The sequence below is a fragment of the Cynocephalus volans genome, chromosome 5, assembly GCF_027409185.1.
Source record: "Cynocephalus volans isolate mCynVol1 chromosome 5, mCynVol1.pri, whole genome shotgun sequence".
NCBI lineage: Eukaryota > Metazoa > Chordata > Mammalia > Dermoptera > Cynocephalidae > Cynocephalus > Cynocephalus volans.
In genome coordinates, this window is record NC_084464.1 from 159,857,050 (window position 1) to 159,875,634 (window position 18,585).

Genomic DNA, 18,585 nt, shown 5'->3' on the forward strand with positions numbered 1-18,585 from the left:
GTTCACTTCTATGTTATCAGGATCTAGAATAGTGTCTGGCATGTAGTAAGTGCTTAGCAAACATCTGTGGAACAAATGGATGAATGAATCTTCCCAAAGGAGCAAGCATGCCCAAGGTCCTAGGCAGGAGCTGAGGACAGCCCCCACTACCCAGGAGCAGGCAAGGAGAGGAGCAAGCACACCCAGAATCCTAGGCAGAAGTCAAGGGCAGCAACCTCCACCTAAGGGCATGTTAAAAACACCAATTCTGTACAATTGGCCCTACACAGCCTCCGCCACAGCAACAGCTGCTGCAAAATTGGCTTGTTGCCACAGCAGTAGCCACAGCCACCATATAGCAGACCCACCAGACACTTAACTGCATTGACACAAGAAGAGTCACCAGCAGAGACCAGAAAAAGAAGAGGAAGTCTCTCTCCTCAAAACCCACTCCAGAGTAATAGAAGAAGCAACTGCTCTACCAGACAACCAGACATCAATGTAGAGATACTAGAAATATAAAAATCCAAGAAAATATGACAACACCAAAAGAATACAGTACTTCTCAAATACCAGACCCTACAGACCAGGAAACCCTTGAAATGACTGAAAAAGAATTCTGAGCAAAGATCTTAAGGAAACTCAATGAAATATGAGAAGACTCAGCCAGACAACATAATGAAATGAGAAAAAAAAAAAATCCAGAATATGAAGAAGGAAATTTACAGAGATTAATATCTTAAAAAAAAAAAAAAAGGAAAGAAGATTTTTTTTAAAAAATGAAGAAAATGTAAGCAAGTTAGTTAGCAAACAACCTCAAGCAAACATACAAATCATGGGTATTCCAGAAGAGGAGGAGAAAGGAAAAGGCACAGAAAACATACTCAATGAAATAATAAGGGGAAACTTCCCTAGTACAGGGAGAGACACAAACCTTCAGATCCAGGAGTTTCAAAGACCCTGCACAAATTCAGTCCAAAAAGATCCTATCCTAGACACATTAGAGACCACTGGCAAAACTCAAAGACAAAGAGAGGATCTTAAAAGCAGCAAGAAAAAAGCTGCTTTTCTCAAGTCACATGTAAGGGAGTCCCTATCAGACTAACAGTAGACTTCTCAACAGAAATTCTATAGCCAGAAGAAAATGGGACGATGTATTCAGAATACCAAAAAGAAAAACAAAAAACTGCCAACCAAGAATACTATGCCAGGCAAGTTTATCCTTCAGAAGTGAGAGTAAAATAATGTATTTTCCAGACAAACAAAAACCATGGGACTCCACCACCACATGACCAGCCCTGTAAGAAATCCTTAAGGGAATCCTTCACCTTGAACCCCCAAAACAATGATCAATACCATGGATGCACAAGAAAGAACAAAACACAATGGTAGAACAAAACTGCATATGAGAAAGAGGAAAGAAACTAAATCTTACCACCAAATAAAAAAAATATATATCAAAGAAACAATAAAAAGGGAAGAAAGGAACAAAAGATATTTAAAACATCCAAATGAAAATCTATAAAATTCCAGGAATAAGACAATATTTTAAAATAACAACCCTGTATATAAATGTATTAAATTCCCCACTCAAAAGACACAGACTGACTGATTGAATTAAAAAGCTAGGCATAACTATATAATGTCTTCAAAAGACTCACCTCACCTGTAAAGACACACACAGACACACAGACTAATAGTGAAGGGATGGAAAAGATACACCACACAAATGGAAATCAAAAACGAGCAGGAGTAGCTATTCTCATATCAGATAAAATAGACTTTAAACCAAAAACCAAAAAAAAAAAAAAAAGAAAGAAAAGAAACAAAGAAGGCCACTATGCAATGATAAAGGGATCTATCCAGCAAAAAGGCATAACAATCATAAATATATATGCAGCGAACACTGGAGCATCCAGATACATAAAGCAAACACTATTAGGCCTAAAGAAAAGGACAGACCCCCCAAATATAGTAATAGCAGGGGATCGGAACACACATCTGTCAGCACTAAACAGATCATTCAGGCAACAAATTAACAGAGAAAGACAGGATTTAAACTACCTTTCACATCAACTGGACCTGGCAGTTCTACAGAACATTTCATCCAACAATCACAGAATATACATTCTTCTCATAAGCACATGGAACATTCTCCAAGATAGACCACATTTTAGGTCACAAATCAAGTCTCAAGAAATTTGAAAAAACTGAAATCATTTCAAGTATCTTTTTCAGACCACAATGGATTGAAACTAGAAATCAATAACAAGCAAAACTCAGGAAACTATACAAACACATGGAAATTAAACAACATGCTCCTAAACAACCTATGGTATGGATCAAAGAAGGAATTAAACAGGAAATCAAAAATTTTCTTGAAACTAACAAATAAGGACACAGCATAACATAGCCTGTGGGATACTGCAAAAGCAGTACTAAGAAGGAAGTTTATTGTAATAAATGCTTACATCAAAAGGATAAAAAGATCTCAAATAAATAAACAACCTAATGCTACACCTCAAAGAACACCAAACAAGAAACCAAACAAGAATAATCCAATCCCAAAGTTAGGAGACAGAAAGAAATAATTAAGATCAGAGCAGAATTAAATGAAATAGAGATCTCAAAAATGATACAAAAGATAATGAAACAAAAATTTTAGAGAAGATAAACAAAACACACAAGCCATTAGTTTGTGTATAACTAAAAAGAATAGAGAAGACCCAAATAACAAAAATTAGAAATGAAAAAGGAGACATTACAACTGATACCACAGAAATACAAAGAATCATCAGAGACTATTATAAACAACTATATGCCAAAACATCTGAAAACCTGAAGGAAATAGATAAATTTTTGGACACATGCATACTACCAAGACTGAACAAAGAAGACACAGAAAACCTGAACAGACCAATAACAAGTAAGGAGAATGAAGCAGTAATCAGCAGTCTCCCAACAAAGAAAAGCCCAGGACCTGATGGCTTTACTGCTGAATTCTATCAGAACTCTAAAGAGGAATTAATACCAATTCTCTTCAAACTATTCCAAAAAATTGAAACAGAGTCCATTCTTCCAAACTCATTCTATGAGGCCAGTGTCAGCATGATACCAAAATGAGACAAAGGTACAACAACAAAAAAAACTGCAGGCCAACATCTCTGATGAACATACATGCAAAAATCCTTAGCAAAATATTAGCAATCAGAATACAGCAACACATCAAAAAAATTATACATCATGATCAAGTGGGATTCATTCAAGGATGCAAGGATGGCTCAATGGTTCAACATAAGCAAGTCAATGTGATGTACCAGATCAACAAAATCAAGGACAAGAACCTATGATTATCTCAATAGATGTGGAAAAAGCACATGACAAAATTCAACATCCCTTCACGATAAAGACTCTCAGCAAATTAGGTGTAGAAAAAAAGTAGCTTAACACAATAAAAGCCATATACAACAAACCCCACCAACACCATCTTGAATGGGGAAAAGTTGAAAGCTTTTCCCTTAAGAACAGGAACAAGACAAGCATGTCCACTCTCACCACTCTTATTTAACACAGTATTGGAAGTACTAGCCAGAACAATCAGGCAAGAAAAAGAAATAAAGGGCATAAAGATTAGAAAAGATGAAATCAAATTTCCCTGTTTGTAGATAACATGATTCTATACACAGAAAAACCTAATGACTCTACCAAAACACTCTCAGAATTGAAAAATGATTTCAGTAAAGTTTCAGGATATGAAATCAACGTGCAAAAATTGTAAGTTTTGTAATACTCCAACAACAAACTAAAATAAAAAGAAATCAAGAAATCAAGCCCATTTACAATAGTGACCAAAAAAATAAAATACCTAGGAATCAATTCAAGCAAGGAGATAAAAGATCTCCACAATGAGAACTACAAATCAGTACTGAAAGAAATTAAAGAGGACACAAAAGATGGAAAGACATTCCATGCTGCTGGATGGAAGAATCAACATTGCAAAAATGTTCATACCACCCAAAGCGATCTACAGATTCAATGCAATCCTATCAAAATACCAATGTCATTCTTCCCCAAAAAAGGGAAAAACAATTCTAACATTCATATGAAACAACAAAAGACCCCAAATAGCCAAAGCAATCCTAAGCAAATAAAAATAAAGCAGGAGGCATTACATTGCCTGACTTCAAATTATACTACAAAGCTATAGTAACCAAAACAGCATGGTACTGGCATAATAACAGACACTCAGACCAATGGAACAGAATAGAGAACCCAGAAGTCAACCCACATACTTACAGTGAAGTGAAATTTGACAAGGGCAACAAGAACATACATTATGGAGAGGACTGCCTCTTCATAAGGGGTGCTGGCAAAATGGACATCCATATGTAGAAGGTTGAATCTAGACCTGTACCTATTGCCATATACCAAAATCAACTCAAAATGGATTAAAGACTTATACATAAGACCTGAAACTATAAAACTACTAAAAGAAAACATAGGGAAAACTCTTCAGGAAGCAGGACTGGGCAAAGACTTTACGAACAAGACCCCAAAATCACAGGCAACAAAAGGAAAAATAAACAATTAGGATTATATCAAACTAAAAAGCTTCTTCACAACAAAAGAAACAGTTAACAAAGTAAAAAGACAACCTACTCAATGGGAGAAAATATTTGATGACTATGCATCTGACAAGGGATTAATATACAGAATATAAAAGGAACTCAAACAACTTAACATTAAAAAAATAAGCAACCCAATTAAAAAATGGGCAAAGGAGCTGAATAGTCACTTTTCAAATGAAGATGTACCGATGGCCAACAAACATGAAAAATGCTCAAAATCACTAAGCATCAGGGAACTGCAAATCAAAACCACATTGAGATATCATCTCATGCCAGTTAGACTGTCCAGTATCAAAAAGACAAAATACAAATGCTGACGAGGATGTGGAGATAGGGGAACCTTCCAATACTGTTGGTGGGACTATAAACTAGTACAGCTGTTATTAAAAACAGCACGGTGGTTCCTCAAACAACTACAGATAGAACTGCCCACAAACCCACTGCTGGGCATACACCCAAAGGAACGGAAATCACCATGGAGAAGGGATACCTGCACTCTCATGTTTATCGCAGCTCTATTGATAATAGTTAAGAGTTGGAAACAACCTAAATGTCCATTGATGAAAGACTGGATAAGGAAAATATGGTATTATACACAATGGAATACTCCTCTGCCATAACAAGAAATGAAATTCTGCCATTCATAGCAACATGGATGAACTTAGAGAAAATCATGTTAAGTGGAATAAGCCAAACATATTAAGAAAAATACCATATGTCTTCACTCATAAGTGGAAGCTAAAAAAAAAAAAAAAGAAAGATGCTACAATTACAATAATTCCTTGAACTCTTAAAAGTAGAGAACAAAAAAGTAGTGAGGACACCAGAGTTGGGAAAGGGGGAAGAGGATGGGGTGTTAGGGAGTAAATCATAAGGGGTCACAGTTTACATGGTATAATAATAAATTAAAAAAAAAAAAAAAAAAGAATCTTCCCTGCAATGTTGTGGTGATAGTCAAATGACATGTAATAAGTGAAATTTACTAAACTGTAAAACATATGATTTACTATTTATTTTTAAGTTATTTTAACACTCTGATTAAGCAATTAAACTATGGGAGTCAACATAAAATAATTAAATGTAAATGAGTTATAAGAACTGCAAAATACTTGGTATCAGAAGTATAAAAAAAGTTTTAGAAATCAATCAAAGGCTTAAAAATATACCAAACATATAAGTACCCCAGGTTTGTGGATTTAACTGGAGCTGAGACCTCTGGTCCAAAGCAATAAAAATCTGACCGACAGCCTGGTAAAGTACAGCAAGATGGAAAAAAAAAAAAATGCTGTGTAAGAGAATAACAGGCCTAAAGACAGAGAAGAGAAAAACAAAGAAAGAGAAAGCTCTGGAGAATTAAGTACCACTCAGGAAACACACTTATGGAAGATTAGATTTTCAGATCTGTTGACTTAAGCAATAAAAAGTACATCAAAGTGTACCCTGTTGATGAATGGCATGTAGCTCGTAATTCCTAGGTTTGCCCTTTCAGGCACATTGAAAGATTGGTCATTCCCCAAGTATGACACAACAAAATGAAACTGTGTGTAGACCATCAAGTACCAGGGGAATTACCTGTTGGGGCTTAAAAGCTTTCTCCAGGAAGACAACAAAATAAAACAAAAAAATATAAAACAAAGCACAAAACACAAATAAACAAGATTTTCTCTACACAATAAGGTTCACGATTCCATACATTGGAGGTGTGTTCTCTGTTTCACTGAAGGTAGGTGGAATGAGTGACATATATGTAGATGGGGTGATTGGTCTCTCCCTGGGAACTTTAGCTTAGATCCAAAGGGCACAGTTTCTAGCAATGCTGAGCACAATTTCTGATCTGAAAATGGGATAAAAAGGTAGCTGAGTATCTCACAGCTCAGAGAAAGATTGACAAGAAGGATGCATAGTTATAGTAAGTATATAATAGAGCTAAATAGGCAATTTAAATTTTTACAATGCTCAGTCTTGGAAGGTTTGCAGAAGTCATTTTCACAAACAGAAAAACTCAAAATAAGTACAACAGGTGATTTTTTCACAAAATAAAATAATTACAAAAGTTGAATAAAAATTTATCTAAGTGAAAATGACTGTACTAGAAATATAAATTTCTGGTTCTTTGGTAAATGAAATTAACAAGAATTATTAAACTAAAACTATCTGTATATCGGTTTCTAGTTCCTTTAATCAAAACAAGTCCTAAGATGAAGAATAATGAGGCTATGTATAAAGGTAAAACCAGTCTCCTCACTGTGACTGGTTATAACTTATCAACTCAAAGAACTAATCTGCTATCAGCTCATAAAGACTAAATTTAACAAAGCACCAGGCTTTGTGTATGTAGACAAAGTCTATGTGTGTTGAATTTTTAAAAGGAGGGGAGGGGATAATGAGGAAGGCAACATATCCCCCGGACATGCTTCTGGTCGGGTCCACATTCCCTCCCTTTAATCTCGCAACCACCCTGGGAGGCAGAATTAGACATTACATTTAAGCCACCTGCACATGGCCTCATAACAAGTGACAACGGCCTATTCTGCTAGGTTCAAATTGTGCTCCTTCTCCCACACCAATCTCAGCGGCACTGCCCAAAAAGGTAGCTCAGTCTTCACAAACAACTGACTGAATTTAATATTTACTCAATTAATCCAAACAGGAAGTACAAGGCGGGACTCAAGACCAGTTATAATGAAAGCACAGATCAGGAAGGAAGAAATATAAATAATAGGTTCACAATTTACAGAAAGTAGTCATTAGACCAAGCAAAGACGTAAATAGCCTAGAAGATTCTATTCACACAATAATTTAATTTCTCCTTGAAGGTTAGCTTAAAAAGTTAATTTTTGGTGTTAATTTAATGTATTATGCAAATGATAGCAAGTAACAGAAAATATGATGTTTGTAAGCCAAGACATTACTGCTGTGGTTTGAATGTGTCCCCAAATTTCATGTGTTGGAAATTTAATACCCAAATTCATATGTTAATTAGAGGAGGAGCCTTTGGGAGGTAATTAGGAATAGATAAAGTCGTCAGCATGAGGCCCCCTTGATGGGACTGGTGGCTTCCTCAGAAGAGAGACCTGAGATGACATGCTCTTGCTCTCTCACATGGGACATCCTCTGCCATGTTAGAAATGCTGCATGAAGCCCTCACCAGCCCCGTGACCTTGGACTTCTCAGTCTCCAAACTGTAAGAAACAATTTTTTTTTTTTTTTAATAAATTACCCAGCCTCAGGTATTCTGTTTTAGCAACAGAAAACAAACTACAACAATTACTAGTTAAATTTCAATGTTTTTATGTAAAGAGGTGATAACCTAAGGGAGAAAAATAACCTAAAAGAGAGTTAATATAACCACACACAGCTTTTTTAGTTATACATTTATACTGATCTGTTTCATTCTGACTTGATGAAAATAAAATTAGTAGTTGGGAATGAATGTATGGAAATATTACTTTGTTCAATAGCTACAATTTAAAATATCTTATACTCAAAGGGAACTAAAAAAGCATGGATATATATTCTAAATATTCTAATTTTCTTCTCTACACTCCCCAAATCTCCCCTCCCCGCCACACACAAAAAAGCAGAACACTAATATTACATTGGAAAATTACAAAGATAATTCTGTGAATTCATTCTGTGAGTTTCTTAAAATTTGTAAAATAATGACATAAACACCAAAATAGAAACAGAGCAAGAAGAGCAGGTTTGCTCGGAAATGGGAGTAGAGAGGGGTGGAGAGTTATCTTCATTTGCTCAGCCTGAGGAATGGCTGGGTGAGAACTTCCTGCAGGCAAGGGATACTCAGGTCAGGCTGGGAGACAAACCGGCTGGATTCAAAGAACTGAAGCTTCATTCATAGATACTAGTCAAAGCCATACTGATATTATATAGACTGCCATAAAACAGTGTGGCCTAATGGAAAAGACAAATAATTTGGAGTCAGAAGTTTGAGGGTGAAGCCCAAAGTACATCACTTATTAGCACTGTCCTTGGATGAATATATAAATCTCCAGCCTCAGTTTCCCCATCTGTGAAAGGAAGAAAATACTCTGCCTCATCTCCCACTTAGGGCTGCTGTGGGAATGCAATGAGAAAAGTGTTTTCAAGGGTCGTACAAATTACACGTGAATGTTGTTGTTATTAGCATTTTTAATGGGGTGTGTGTTCTATATTCAAAGTACAAAGATTCACATCCTAAAATTTAAAGAAAAATAAATACAAAAGTGTGTAATAAACACTTGCTACATTTACTTTTTGACCACAGTGTTTGAAAACTCGTAACATCCTTCACCACATTTTCACTTTGGCCTACAACAAAATATATTTCCCTTATTTACCCAAACTGGACAAGTTCCCCTGATGCATATTTCTGTTGAGGTCTGTTCCCCCAACTTCTTTCTTCCTAGAGGTAACATAAAGGCTACAATCCCTAACTGAACCTTCATAGCACAAACCCAAGTACATCCCAGGACTCCCAATAGCTGTTTTTATAGAAATATAAAAATAGTAACCTGGCTTTCCACAGACATCTTCACTGCTATTGGTGAGAACACGCAACTGTGATACATGCACGCACACAGGCATAGCTGTCACCTCACAGAGGTGAGCGTACATGTCACAATGCATGTCACTTGCACATCCCCCAGGGCCTGACGGGGTGGGGAGGGGGGACTGGTTTTCTCTTTGCTCCAACCCACCATCATGCAGAGTGCCTTGGGTGGTATCTTCTCTGTGCTCAAGTTTGATATTTTTCTGAGTCCTTATGATGTCTGACCTAACGCTCACTGGAGTGAGGTGTCCTCGAGAGCGCTGATGTTATCTGAATCTCTGTGTCCTAGCACCTCACCCGCTCTGTGGTAGGTACTCTGCCCCCTGCTAGTGTTGAGTCAATCGACTTGCTCAGAATTAACAAGAAATGCAAACTACTTGTGATGAAAGATAATACACTATCTCTTCCACACAAAAGGTCAGTATAAATCTGGATTCAGAACAGAGACTGCATTTAGCAAAGATATCTTATCTGCACCAGAATTAAAATGCAGTATGGCATCTTATACAAGAAACAAAGGAAAGAGCTACCCCTTTCTACTGTGGACTTAACCGAAAAACTGTGTTTCTCTCCCCAGGGAGCACTGTAAACTCAGTAGCCAGCATTCTATACTGTTTCCAGAAGCAAGAATTGGAAATCCTCATTCCAAGTCTTCTCTAATAAAGCAGAAAAGATGCAATAACGTCTTGGCAATGTCAGCTCCCAATCACTGACAACCTAAACTATATATTCTGGCTCTAGGTACTTAGGTGCAATCATGCGATTCATATTTATAATGTTGATAAAATGTAGGAACAGTCTGGTGGCTTCCAAATTCTCATATCAGCTTAGCTAATTCCTGTTCATTACTGTAAGCAGCAGCAACATGGCAGGGCAGGGCAGTCTCTCAAGACTGGACATTCTCCTTTTATCCAGTTACAGCCCTATTGTTCTTTGGATGAGTGAGTTTTAAAGTAAATACATTTTACAATTTATTTGTGCATCCATTCATTCATTCAATAAATAAGTAAGCATTGGTTAACTATCTTCGATAGAGGTGATATGATGCATTAAAAAGAGTATAAGTCAAAACAGACTGGATTTAAATTCTGATTCTACACTTGACTAACTCAATGATCTTGCACAAAATATGAGGATGCTTCAAAAAGTTCATGGAAAAATAAAATTAAATGCTAATATTAATCTACCATGAACTTTTTGAAGCACTACCATACTTTGTTTCTCTGAGTACCTATTTCCTATTTTGTAAAAAGAGGTAAGGAGGAGGAGTAATAAAATAATGTATCTAAAATACTTGACAGTATATGATGCAGTTTTATTTTTGTTTTCTTTTTCCTTCCTTGCTAGGCAGTAGGGATAGAAAGATGAATAAAATGTGTTTTGTTTTGTTTTTTGCTTTTCTTTTTAATTCAAAATATTTTAACATTTACTTGTTACTTGTACATATTTGTGGGATACAGTGTGCTGTTTCAATGCATGCATGTACTGCACAATGACTCACTTATGGCAGATAGCATAGTTTTGTACCCAGTATTCTACCACTTTTCCTCCTCCCTGCCCCATCCCCCTGGTCTCTAGTAACCATTATTCTACTCTCCACGTCTATGAGACCCACTTTTTTTTTTTTTTAGATTCCACATATGAGTGACATCATGCAGTATTTTGTGTCTGACTTACTTCAGTTAACATGATGGTTTCTAGCTCCATCCATGTTGCTGCAAATGATAAGATATCATTTTTAAAAAAATAACTAGGTAATATTCCTTTGTGTATATGTACTACAGGGTTTTTTTAATCCATTCATCCACTGATGGACATTTAGGTTGCTTCCATCTCTTGACTATTGTGAATAGTGCTGCACTGAACATGGGAGTGCAGGGGTCTTTCTGACATACTGATTTCATTTCCTTTGGGTATATACCCAGTAGTGAGAGAGTGGGGTCATAGGGTAGATCCCTTTTTAATTCTCTCAGGAACCTCCATACCATTTTCCACCATGACTGTACAAATTCACACTCCCACCAGCAATGTAGGAGAGTTCCTTTTTCTCTGCATCCTCACCACCATTTATTTTTTGTCTTGTTGATAATAGTCTTCCTAACTGGGGTAAGATACCTCATCATGGTTTTAATCTGCACTTCTCTGAAGATTAGTGATTACTGAGCATTTTTTTTTCATGTGCCTGTTGGCCATTTGTATGTCTTCTTTCGAGAAATATCTGTTCAGGTCTTTTGCCAATTTTGTAATTGGGATATTCCTGTTTTTGCTGTTGAGTCATTTAAGTTCTTTATATATTCTGGATATTAGCCCCTGGTCTGATGTGTGTGGCTGGCAAACACCTTCTCCCATTCTTTAGGTTGTCTCTTCACTTTGACAGTGTCCCTTGCTGTGCAGAAGCTTTTTAGTTTGATGTACTTCCACTCACGTATTTTTGCTTTAGTTGCCCATTTCTTTGTGGTCTCACTCAAAAAAGCACTGCCCTCTCCCACTTTGTGTAGCACTTTCCTTGTTTTCTTCTAGCACTTTCAGTTTCGGGTCTTAAATTTGGGTCTTTGATCCATTTTGAGTTGTTTTTTGTGTATGGTGACAGAGAGGAGTCTAGTTTCAGTCTTCTGCATGTGGATATCTCGTTTTCCCAGCATCATTTTTTTAAAAGGCTGTCCTTTCCCCATCGCCATTGTTTTGGCAACCTTGTCAAAAATCAGTTGGCTGTGAGTGGATTTATTTTGGGGCTTTCCATTTTATTCCACTGGTCAATTTGTCTGTTTTTTTATGCCAGTACCATGCTGTTTTAGTTACTATATCTTTATTTTGAAGCATATTTATATATGCTTATTTTATAAGCACATTTTGAGGTTAGGAAGTGTGATGCATCCAACTTTGTTCTTTTTGTTCAAAATTGCTTTCACCGTATGGAGTATTTTGTGGTTCCATACAAACTTTAAGATCATTTTTTCTATTTCTGTGAAGAATATCATTGGTGTTTTGACAGGGATTGGATGGAATGTATACATTGCTTGGGGTAATATCGACATTTTGATAATGTTAATTCTTCTGACCCATGAACATGGAATACCTTTCCATTTATTTGTATCCTCTTCATTTTTTTCACCAATATTTTATAGTTTTTACTGTAGAGATCTTCCACTTTGTTGGTTAAATTCATTCCTAGATATTTCATTTTTTCAGTAGCTATTGTAAATGGGATTACTTTCTTGATTTCTTCTTCAAATATTTCATTGTTGGCAGATAGGGAGGCTATTGACTTTTGTGTGTTGATTTCATATCCTGACACTTTACTGAATTAATTTATTCTAGTAATTTTTTGGTGGAGGCTTTAGGGTTTTCTGTGTATAGGATCATGTCATCTGCAAATAGAGATAGTCTGACTTCCTCCTTCCTGATTTGAATGGCCTTTATTGCTTTCTCTTGCTTCACTGCACTGGCTAGAACTTTTAGTACTACGTTAACAAAGGTGAGGAAAGTGGGCATCCTTGTCTTGTTCCAGAGTTTAGAGGAAAAGCCTCCAATTTTTGTCCGTTCAGTATGATATTAGCTGTGGGTTTGTCATATAGGGCCTTTATTGTGTTGAGGTGCATTCCTCCTATACCTAATTTGTTGAGTGTTTTCATCATGAAGCAGCTCTGGATCTTATCAAATGCTTTTTCTGCATCTATTGAAACAATCATTATGTTTTGTTTTGTTTTTTCCTTTCTTCTGTTGGTGTGATTTATCACATTTATAGATTTGTGTCTGTTGAGCCATCCTTAGGGGCTGGCTGTTTAGCTCAATTGGTTAGAGTGTGGTGTGATAAAATCAAAGTCAAGGGTTTGGATCCCCATACTGGCCAGCCACCAAAAAATTAAAAAAAAAAAAAAAAACTACAAAATGTGTTCTTGTCATGTAAGAATACCAAGTACGGTGGGATGCATGGACATCAACTAACTAATTAATACACTAATAAACTAATCAAGATGATAAGTGATAAAATTTAAGTACTAAGTTATTACTACTATTAAGGAGCATTACCTACTAACAGTTATAGTGACTAAAAGAGCCAAGGCAAAATCGTGAGGTAAGTTATCAGAATTGACCACAATAAAAAGAGTAGAATTCCAGAGACAAGACACTAGAAATTATATAATCATGCTCTCAAATGAATCCTTATCATAAAATCCCTGATGTCAGTCATATATCCTCTGCCCATACTTTTGACTACTTGAGGTGTTCAAAACAAAACAACCAAGGAGTTGCCTACTGAATAAAAAAGGCAGATTTCTTAACTTGATATTTAAGACTTTATGTGATTATTCCCCAACTTACCATAGCAGGTTTCTGCTTTCCTCTACCCCAACAGCTATATTCTTAATATATAGATTATTCTTGCACTTCACGTTTTTCCATTTCTGCAACCTTATTCCTGCTGGTACCTCTGCCTCCATCTCTCAGGACTCCATCTGCTGTAATTCATGATTTCATAATTCCACTGGGAAATTCTTTTTTTTTTTTTTTCTTTCCTTCTTTGTACATCCAAATCATGTTGTGCTTCTTTTATGGCAATTCTTTTACAGCTTGACATGGGGCTTTGCAATGGAATCACTTGATGACAAGTTTCATCTTCTTCGTTAGATTGCATACTCCTTGAAGTTTATTTGCTTTTTTGTTTGTTTCTTGGTTGGTTGGTTTAGCACACAGTAGTTATTCAATATACACTGACAAGTTATTTTAAAATTTTAGAATAGAGAGTAATTAAATCAGCCAAAGTAAATTTAGTCTACTTTATTAAACGCACATTTCCTAAATGTACATTCTCTCCAGCCTTGGATAATTGCACTCAAGTTGCCCATTTCCCAAGCCATTTCCTGGCTAAACGTGTTACTACCAGACCTGCTCCTTATACTGCGCGAGTCCCCCCACAGAGGCAGGTGGAGACTAGCCATGCAAACTGTGTCTGTGAGTGGGTGTCCTACGTGTGTCATTTCTCAGACTCCCAACTGAAGATAGAGAAGGTTCCTGCCAGTTACTAGTTACTCTGCCTTGAGCTACAGTCTTAATTTCCTTCAAGCCATCTGCTAAGCAATCAGTGGGGAAGCATCCCTACCTAAGGACACTCCTTATCCAATTACTATCCTCCCTTCCCCCAGTTTACATTCCCTGGTGTATGAGAAAAAGTTCATAACAGGTGCTGGGATAAAGGGAAGTCCAGAGTCTCCACAGTGTCTTTATACTAGTGCCAGTTGGAGTTGGCTGTGTTCCTGTTTTCCAAAGGGAATGACTAGACTACCAATCCCAGTGGGTTTGGACATTCCTTCAGGATCCAGTCTCCCCATCTGCCCCTGGTGTGCCTTGATAGACAGTTCTCACTTTGTATTTCAGATAACTTTTAGAGTACCTGGCTCCTAAATTATACTTAATATTTTTTACCAATGTCCACCTCCATTACACACACATACACACACACATACACACACACACACACACACACACACACACACCATATAGGAAATGCACACTCAGAAAGACAAATGATCTTGGGAGCGGGGAACGAGTAAAGGGTCATGATATTAAACTACAATGTATATTGAGAAGTTAAAATAATAATTAAAAAAATAATACATACATTGAAAGAAAACATAAAAAAAGAAAGACAGATGATCTGATCATGCACAAGCTCATTATATGTCTCTATATACTCACACACACACAAACAAGGGGTCTTCAAAAAGTTAATGGAAAGATTCATATTATCTTTTAATTCCATTTTTTCCACAAGCTTTTTGAAATTCCTTTGTACATATAATCAAAGAATTCTCAGCTTTCTACTTGAAATATGCAATAATCTATATTCATAAATAATATTTCTTTAGCACTCCAGAATCAAAAATAAAATCTGGCCTGGGGCTGGAATGTGCTGTTCTGATCTATTGAAAACTATCTCCTAAACTTCTCTCTCCCACAATTTAAGTACCTTATTTAAACATCAAGAATATAGCAAGATATACCAATGATAAGTACAGTATCTGACTGCTCCATGAAGATGGTAGTAGGACTGTTTCCAAAGCTTTCTGCTTACAACTTGAGACCAAACTAAAGTGCCCTGATTCTCCTGCACAATGATAAAATGGTCTCAGTTTGTCTCTAGTCATGTCACTTTACTGAAGGACCATAGTCACTACTATAAAATGTGTGTATACTGTACATCATTTAGCAATGTCTTCACTATCATGTTGAAAATCTGTGTATTTAGATGCATAAAAAGGACAAAGAGAAAGCATTATTTTCTGTTCTAAATGTCCAAAACAAAACATCCTTTGTTTGTGACTATGGAATTATTCTGCACAGCCCAGTGCACTTTTCTACTTCCCAATTTTTCCACAGTTCCTTTGGTTCCTGCTGTCATTTTAGCTCTGAGTTACGCACTAAGGTCAATTTTTTTTTTTTTTTTTTTTAATAAAAACAGTAGATGGAACTTAGTGTAAAAGGTGAAGTTAATTGCTGCATGTCCTTCAAGTGGTTCTAGGGATCCTCCATGTGGCCTTGTCCTGAATCCGCCTGCTCACTTGGCTCTGCCTGCTGCAGTGCTGGCAAACTCTGGCATGCCTAGGCCTGTTGTCAGTGTGTTTCCTTGATGGTGAAGTTCTCTGCTGCCTAAGCAGAAAAACTCAGGGCCAGCTCTACACTCTGCTTGGTCCACGACAATCAGAGGTTAGTTTGGGGTTGGCTCTTCCAGAAGTCTTCATGTTCTTTAGGCATATGGTCAGAACGGGTGTGACTTAGAGGCTTTCAAGGTGATGTAAAATCATTGAAATACGACTTAACGTTTCTAGAACTTCAATTTTCATATGTAAGATAACACTTTTTTTTTTTTACTGAAAAATGTTAACTAATTCAAAGAAAAGTCACAACATTCTCTCCTTGCAGTCGATGACTACACAGGGTAAAGATATAGTCATTCATTGTGGAGTGTCATGAGTTTTTGTTTTAAAGAACTTCAAGAATTCTTCAAGAATCATAAGTAAACACATTTTTTGAAACCTACATTTAATTATAGCATCCCAAAGTTGCTGTAGAAAAAGCTAAAATATAACAAAATGTGCAAAGATGGGTTGATTCTTTTTTCTCCAAAGTATATGTAATACATATATATATGCCTGTATGTATAAATACATACATACACTCACACAAAGTTTAAAAAATTTACGGCTGATGACCAATGAAATTGCATGTTATTTTTGAGTTTTCTATCAGTTATATTTGATATTTTATCACCTTTTAAAGTTTACTTTGAGAACATTCTCATAAACCTCGTAGAGAAGTTTCAGGAGCCTAACTTCAAACACCAATTGACTGATCTAACACAGAAGGATTTGGTTACAGCAGTTTCCAACCTTGGCTGCACATTAGATTCATCTGGGGAGCTTTCAAAACTATTAAATAGCAAAATATCTGATACACGGTAGCTAATCAATACATGAAAATTTCTTTCTCTAGTTTCTCTTGCAGCCTATTCTGATCCCATATTTCCCAAATGCCTACAGAATATAACCTGACATCTCACTAACTCCTCATTCAGTAGACCCCAAAGTTTCCTATAAATATCACCACATTTCCCCATTTCTATTCTCAGGGTTTCAGTTTCACCTATGTGACACTTTCTATGTTTCCTCCTTACAAATCCTCTCACATAGCATGATCTTGAACATCTCCCAACAATCGCCCACCCTGCAGCCTGGACAACCTCTCTACGGTGCAGGTGTAATCATATCTGTCCCAGTGCCACCTGCTGAAGTTCACATCCTTGGCTGTTTAAAGACCCCCCTACCATTAGGGATCTCCTTATCTTTGTAACTTTATTTCCATTTTCCTGCTTTCTGGGACCCTGTATTCCAGGCAAATAGAATCCTTCCTGGAATAGGACAGAATGCTTGAAATCAATAAATCCCCCCAACCTTTTCCCATCCTTATTTCTCCATCAACCTCCTGTTCATGCTGTATCTTTCCTTTCTCCTCTTCTCTTCACCAGCAATATCCATCTCCATGTCCACTGCACTTTTCCTATGGCACTTGTCATTTACACATATGTGGAACGCTTTAATAGGGAATACTTAGGTGATAGGTACAAAAACAAGTCATCAGGGATCATTGTGTGATTTATTCCAGGGCTCGTCTTTCTTACTTGGTTATGTCCACATCTGTGGATTCTCAAACTATATTATCCCCAAACACCCAATGGACAGCTACTATGATACCTTTAGATATTACTATAAATACAATCATCTTCACAACTGAATATGTCTCTTTCATAAGAGTTCACTGAGTAAGAGCAAAATATAATTTCAGAATCCAAAACTAGAAATATCTAAATATGTAAGGCCAATACAACCTAAAAACCATCATTATATATCAAACTAAAATTACATGTCTCGATGAAAAAAAGTGGCGTAAAGTGTGGTGTGCTACATGATGTAGAAATCCATCCAGTAGTCAGTACTATCCAGTCTGTTTTTGTATTTTCTTACAGCTGGAAGTATTCAGTCTAGACAAAATCTAAAAGGGAATGACAAGGTGTGGGAAGCCAGCCTATTTAACTTGAGATCAACCGGCCTGTGGAGGATGCACAAGGCTCTCTTGCAAGGAAGTGAAAAAGAAAAAAAAAAAAAAACTACATTGGATTTCAACAAGCACTGTCCCCAGCAGGAGGGGCCTTTAGAATCAGATGAAGCGCTGATTGTTTGTTAGTCGCTGTCCTCGGTGGGGAGTAGGCACACTGAAAAGACAGAGCTGTCTATTTCAGAGCACACTTGCCCACTAACATGGGTGTTATCTACGGATAAAAAGCACATGACGGTGATTTTAAAACAGGGCTTGTCCTGTCAGTCAAATTAGAGGCAGGACATCCTCCAAGTGATTACCATCTGGGCCTCAGAGTGGCGGCCTGCCAGGTCACTTACCGCGGGGCCGGGAGCAGACGTGAAGATGGATTGGCTTCATTCTAAACAGGAGCATCAGTGAAATGCAAACCTGGGGACATATTAGCACAATGGCCAATTACTTAAAAGTGCAGCTTTAGCCAGAGCTGCAAAATATTGAGTCTTTCTATATGTAAGATTTTTTTTTTTTTTTAATTAACAACAATGGATATAGAGGAGATTTTAAAATAACACTTGTATCTTTATTTCTGGAGAAAAACATTTCTCACAGGAAAATTAGGATTCTGTAATTCTCCTCTGGAAAATGAGACACATGGGTAAATTAGTATTTGGAAAAGCTGTCCAATGATATTTCACAATTGTTCATGTCACTTATCTGCTGGTTTGCCTTCCGTTTTTCTTATGTCAAGACTGATTTCCATTTTACATTCTCCTAGTCATTTCTTTTCTACTGCACCTATAGCTTCACTGTCTAAAGGAAAAAATACTAAGAGATCAG

The 18,585-nt window shown here is 36.7% G+C and overlaps 1 protein-coding gene across 6 annotated transcripts in view; it reads right to left on the minus strand.

The window, feature by feature from the left end:
• The window catches only part of PRKN (parkin RBR E3 ubiquitin protein ligase), a 1,299,935-nt gene that overhangs the window by 1,118,049 nt on the left and 163,301 nt on the right, over positions 1-18,585 (minus strand). For 4 of the 6 annotated variants that reach the window (XM_063096533.1, XM_063096531.1, XM_063096532.1 and 1 more), the window contains exon 2: positions 18,108-18,177. The exons of the other annotated variants lie outside the window; for them this stretch is intronic. In XM_063096533.1, the coding sequence (XP_062952603.1) occupies positions 18,108-18,162 (55 nt within the window). In that variant the 5' untranslated portion in view covers positions 18,163-18,177. The remainder of the gene's footprint in view (positions 1-18,107; positions 18,178-18,585) is intronic. 6 annotated transcript variants of the gene reach the window in all.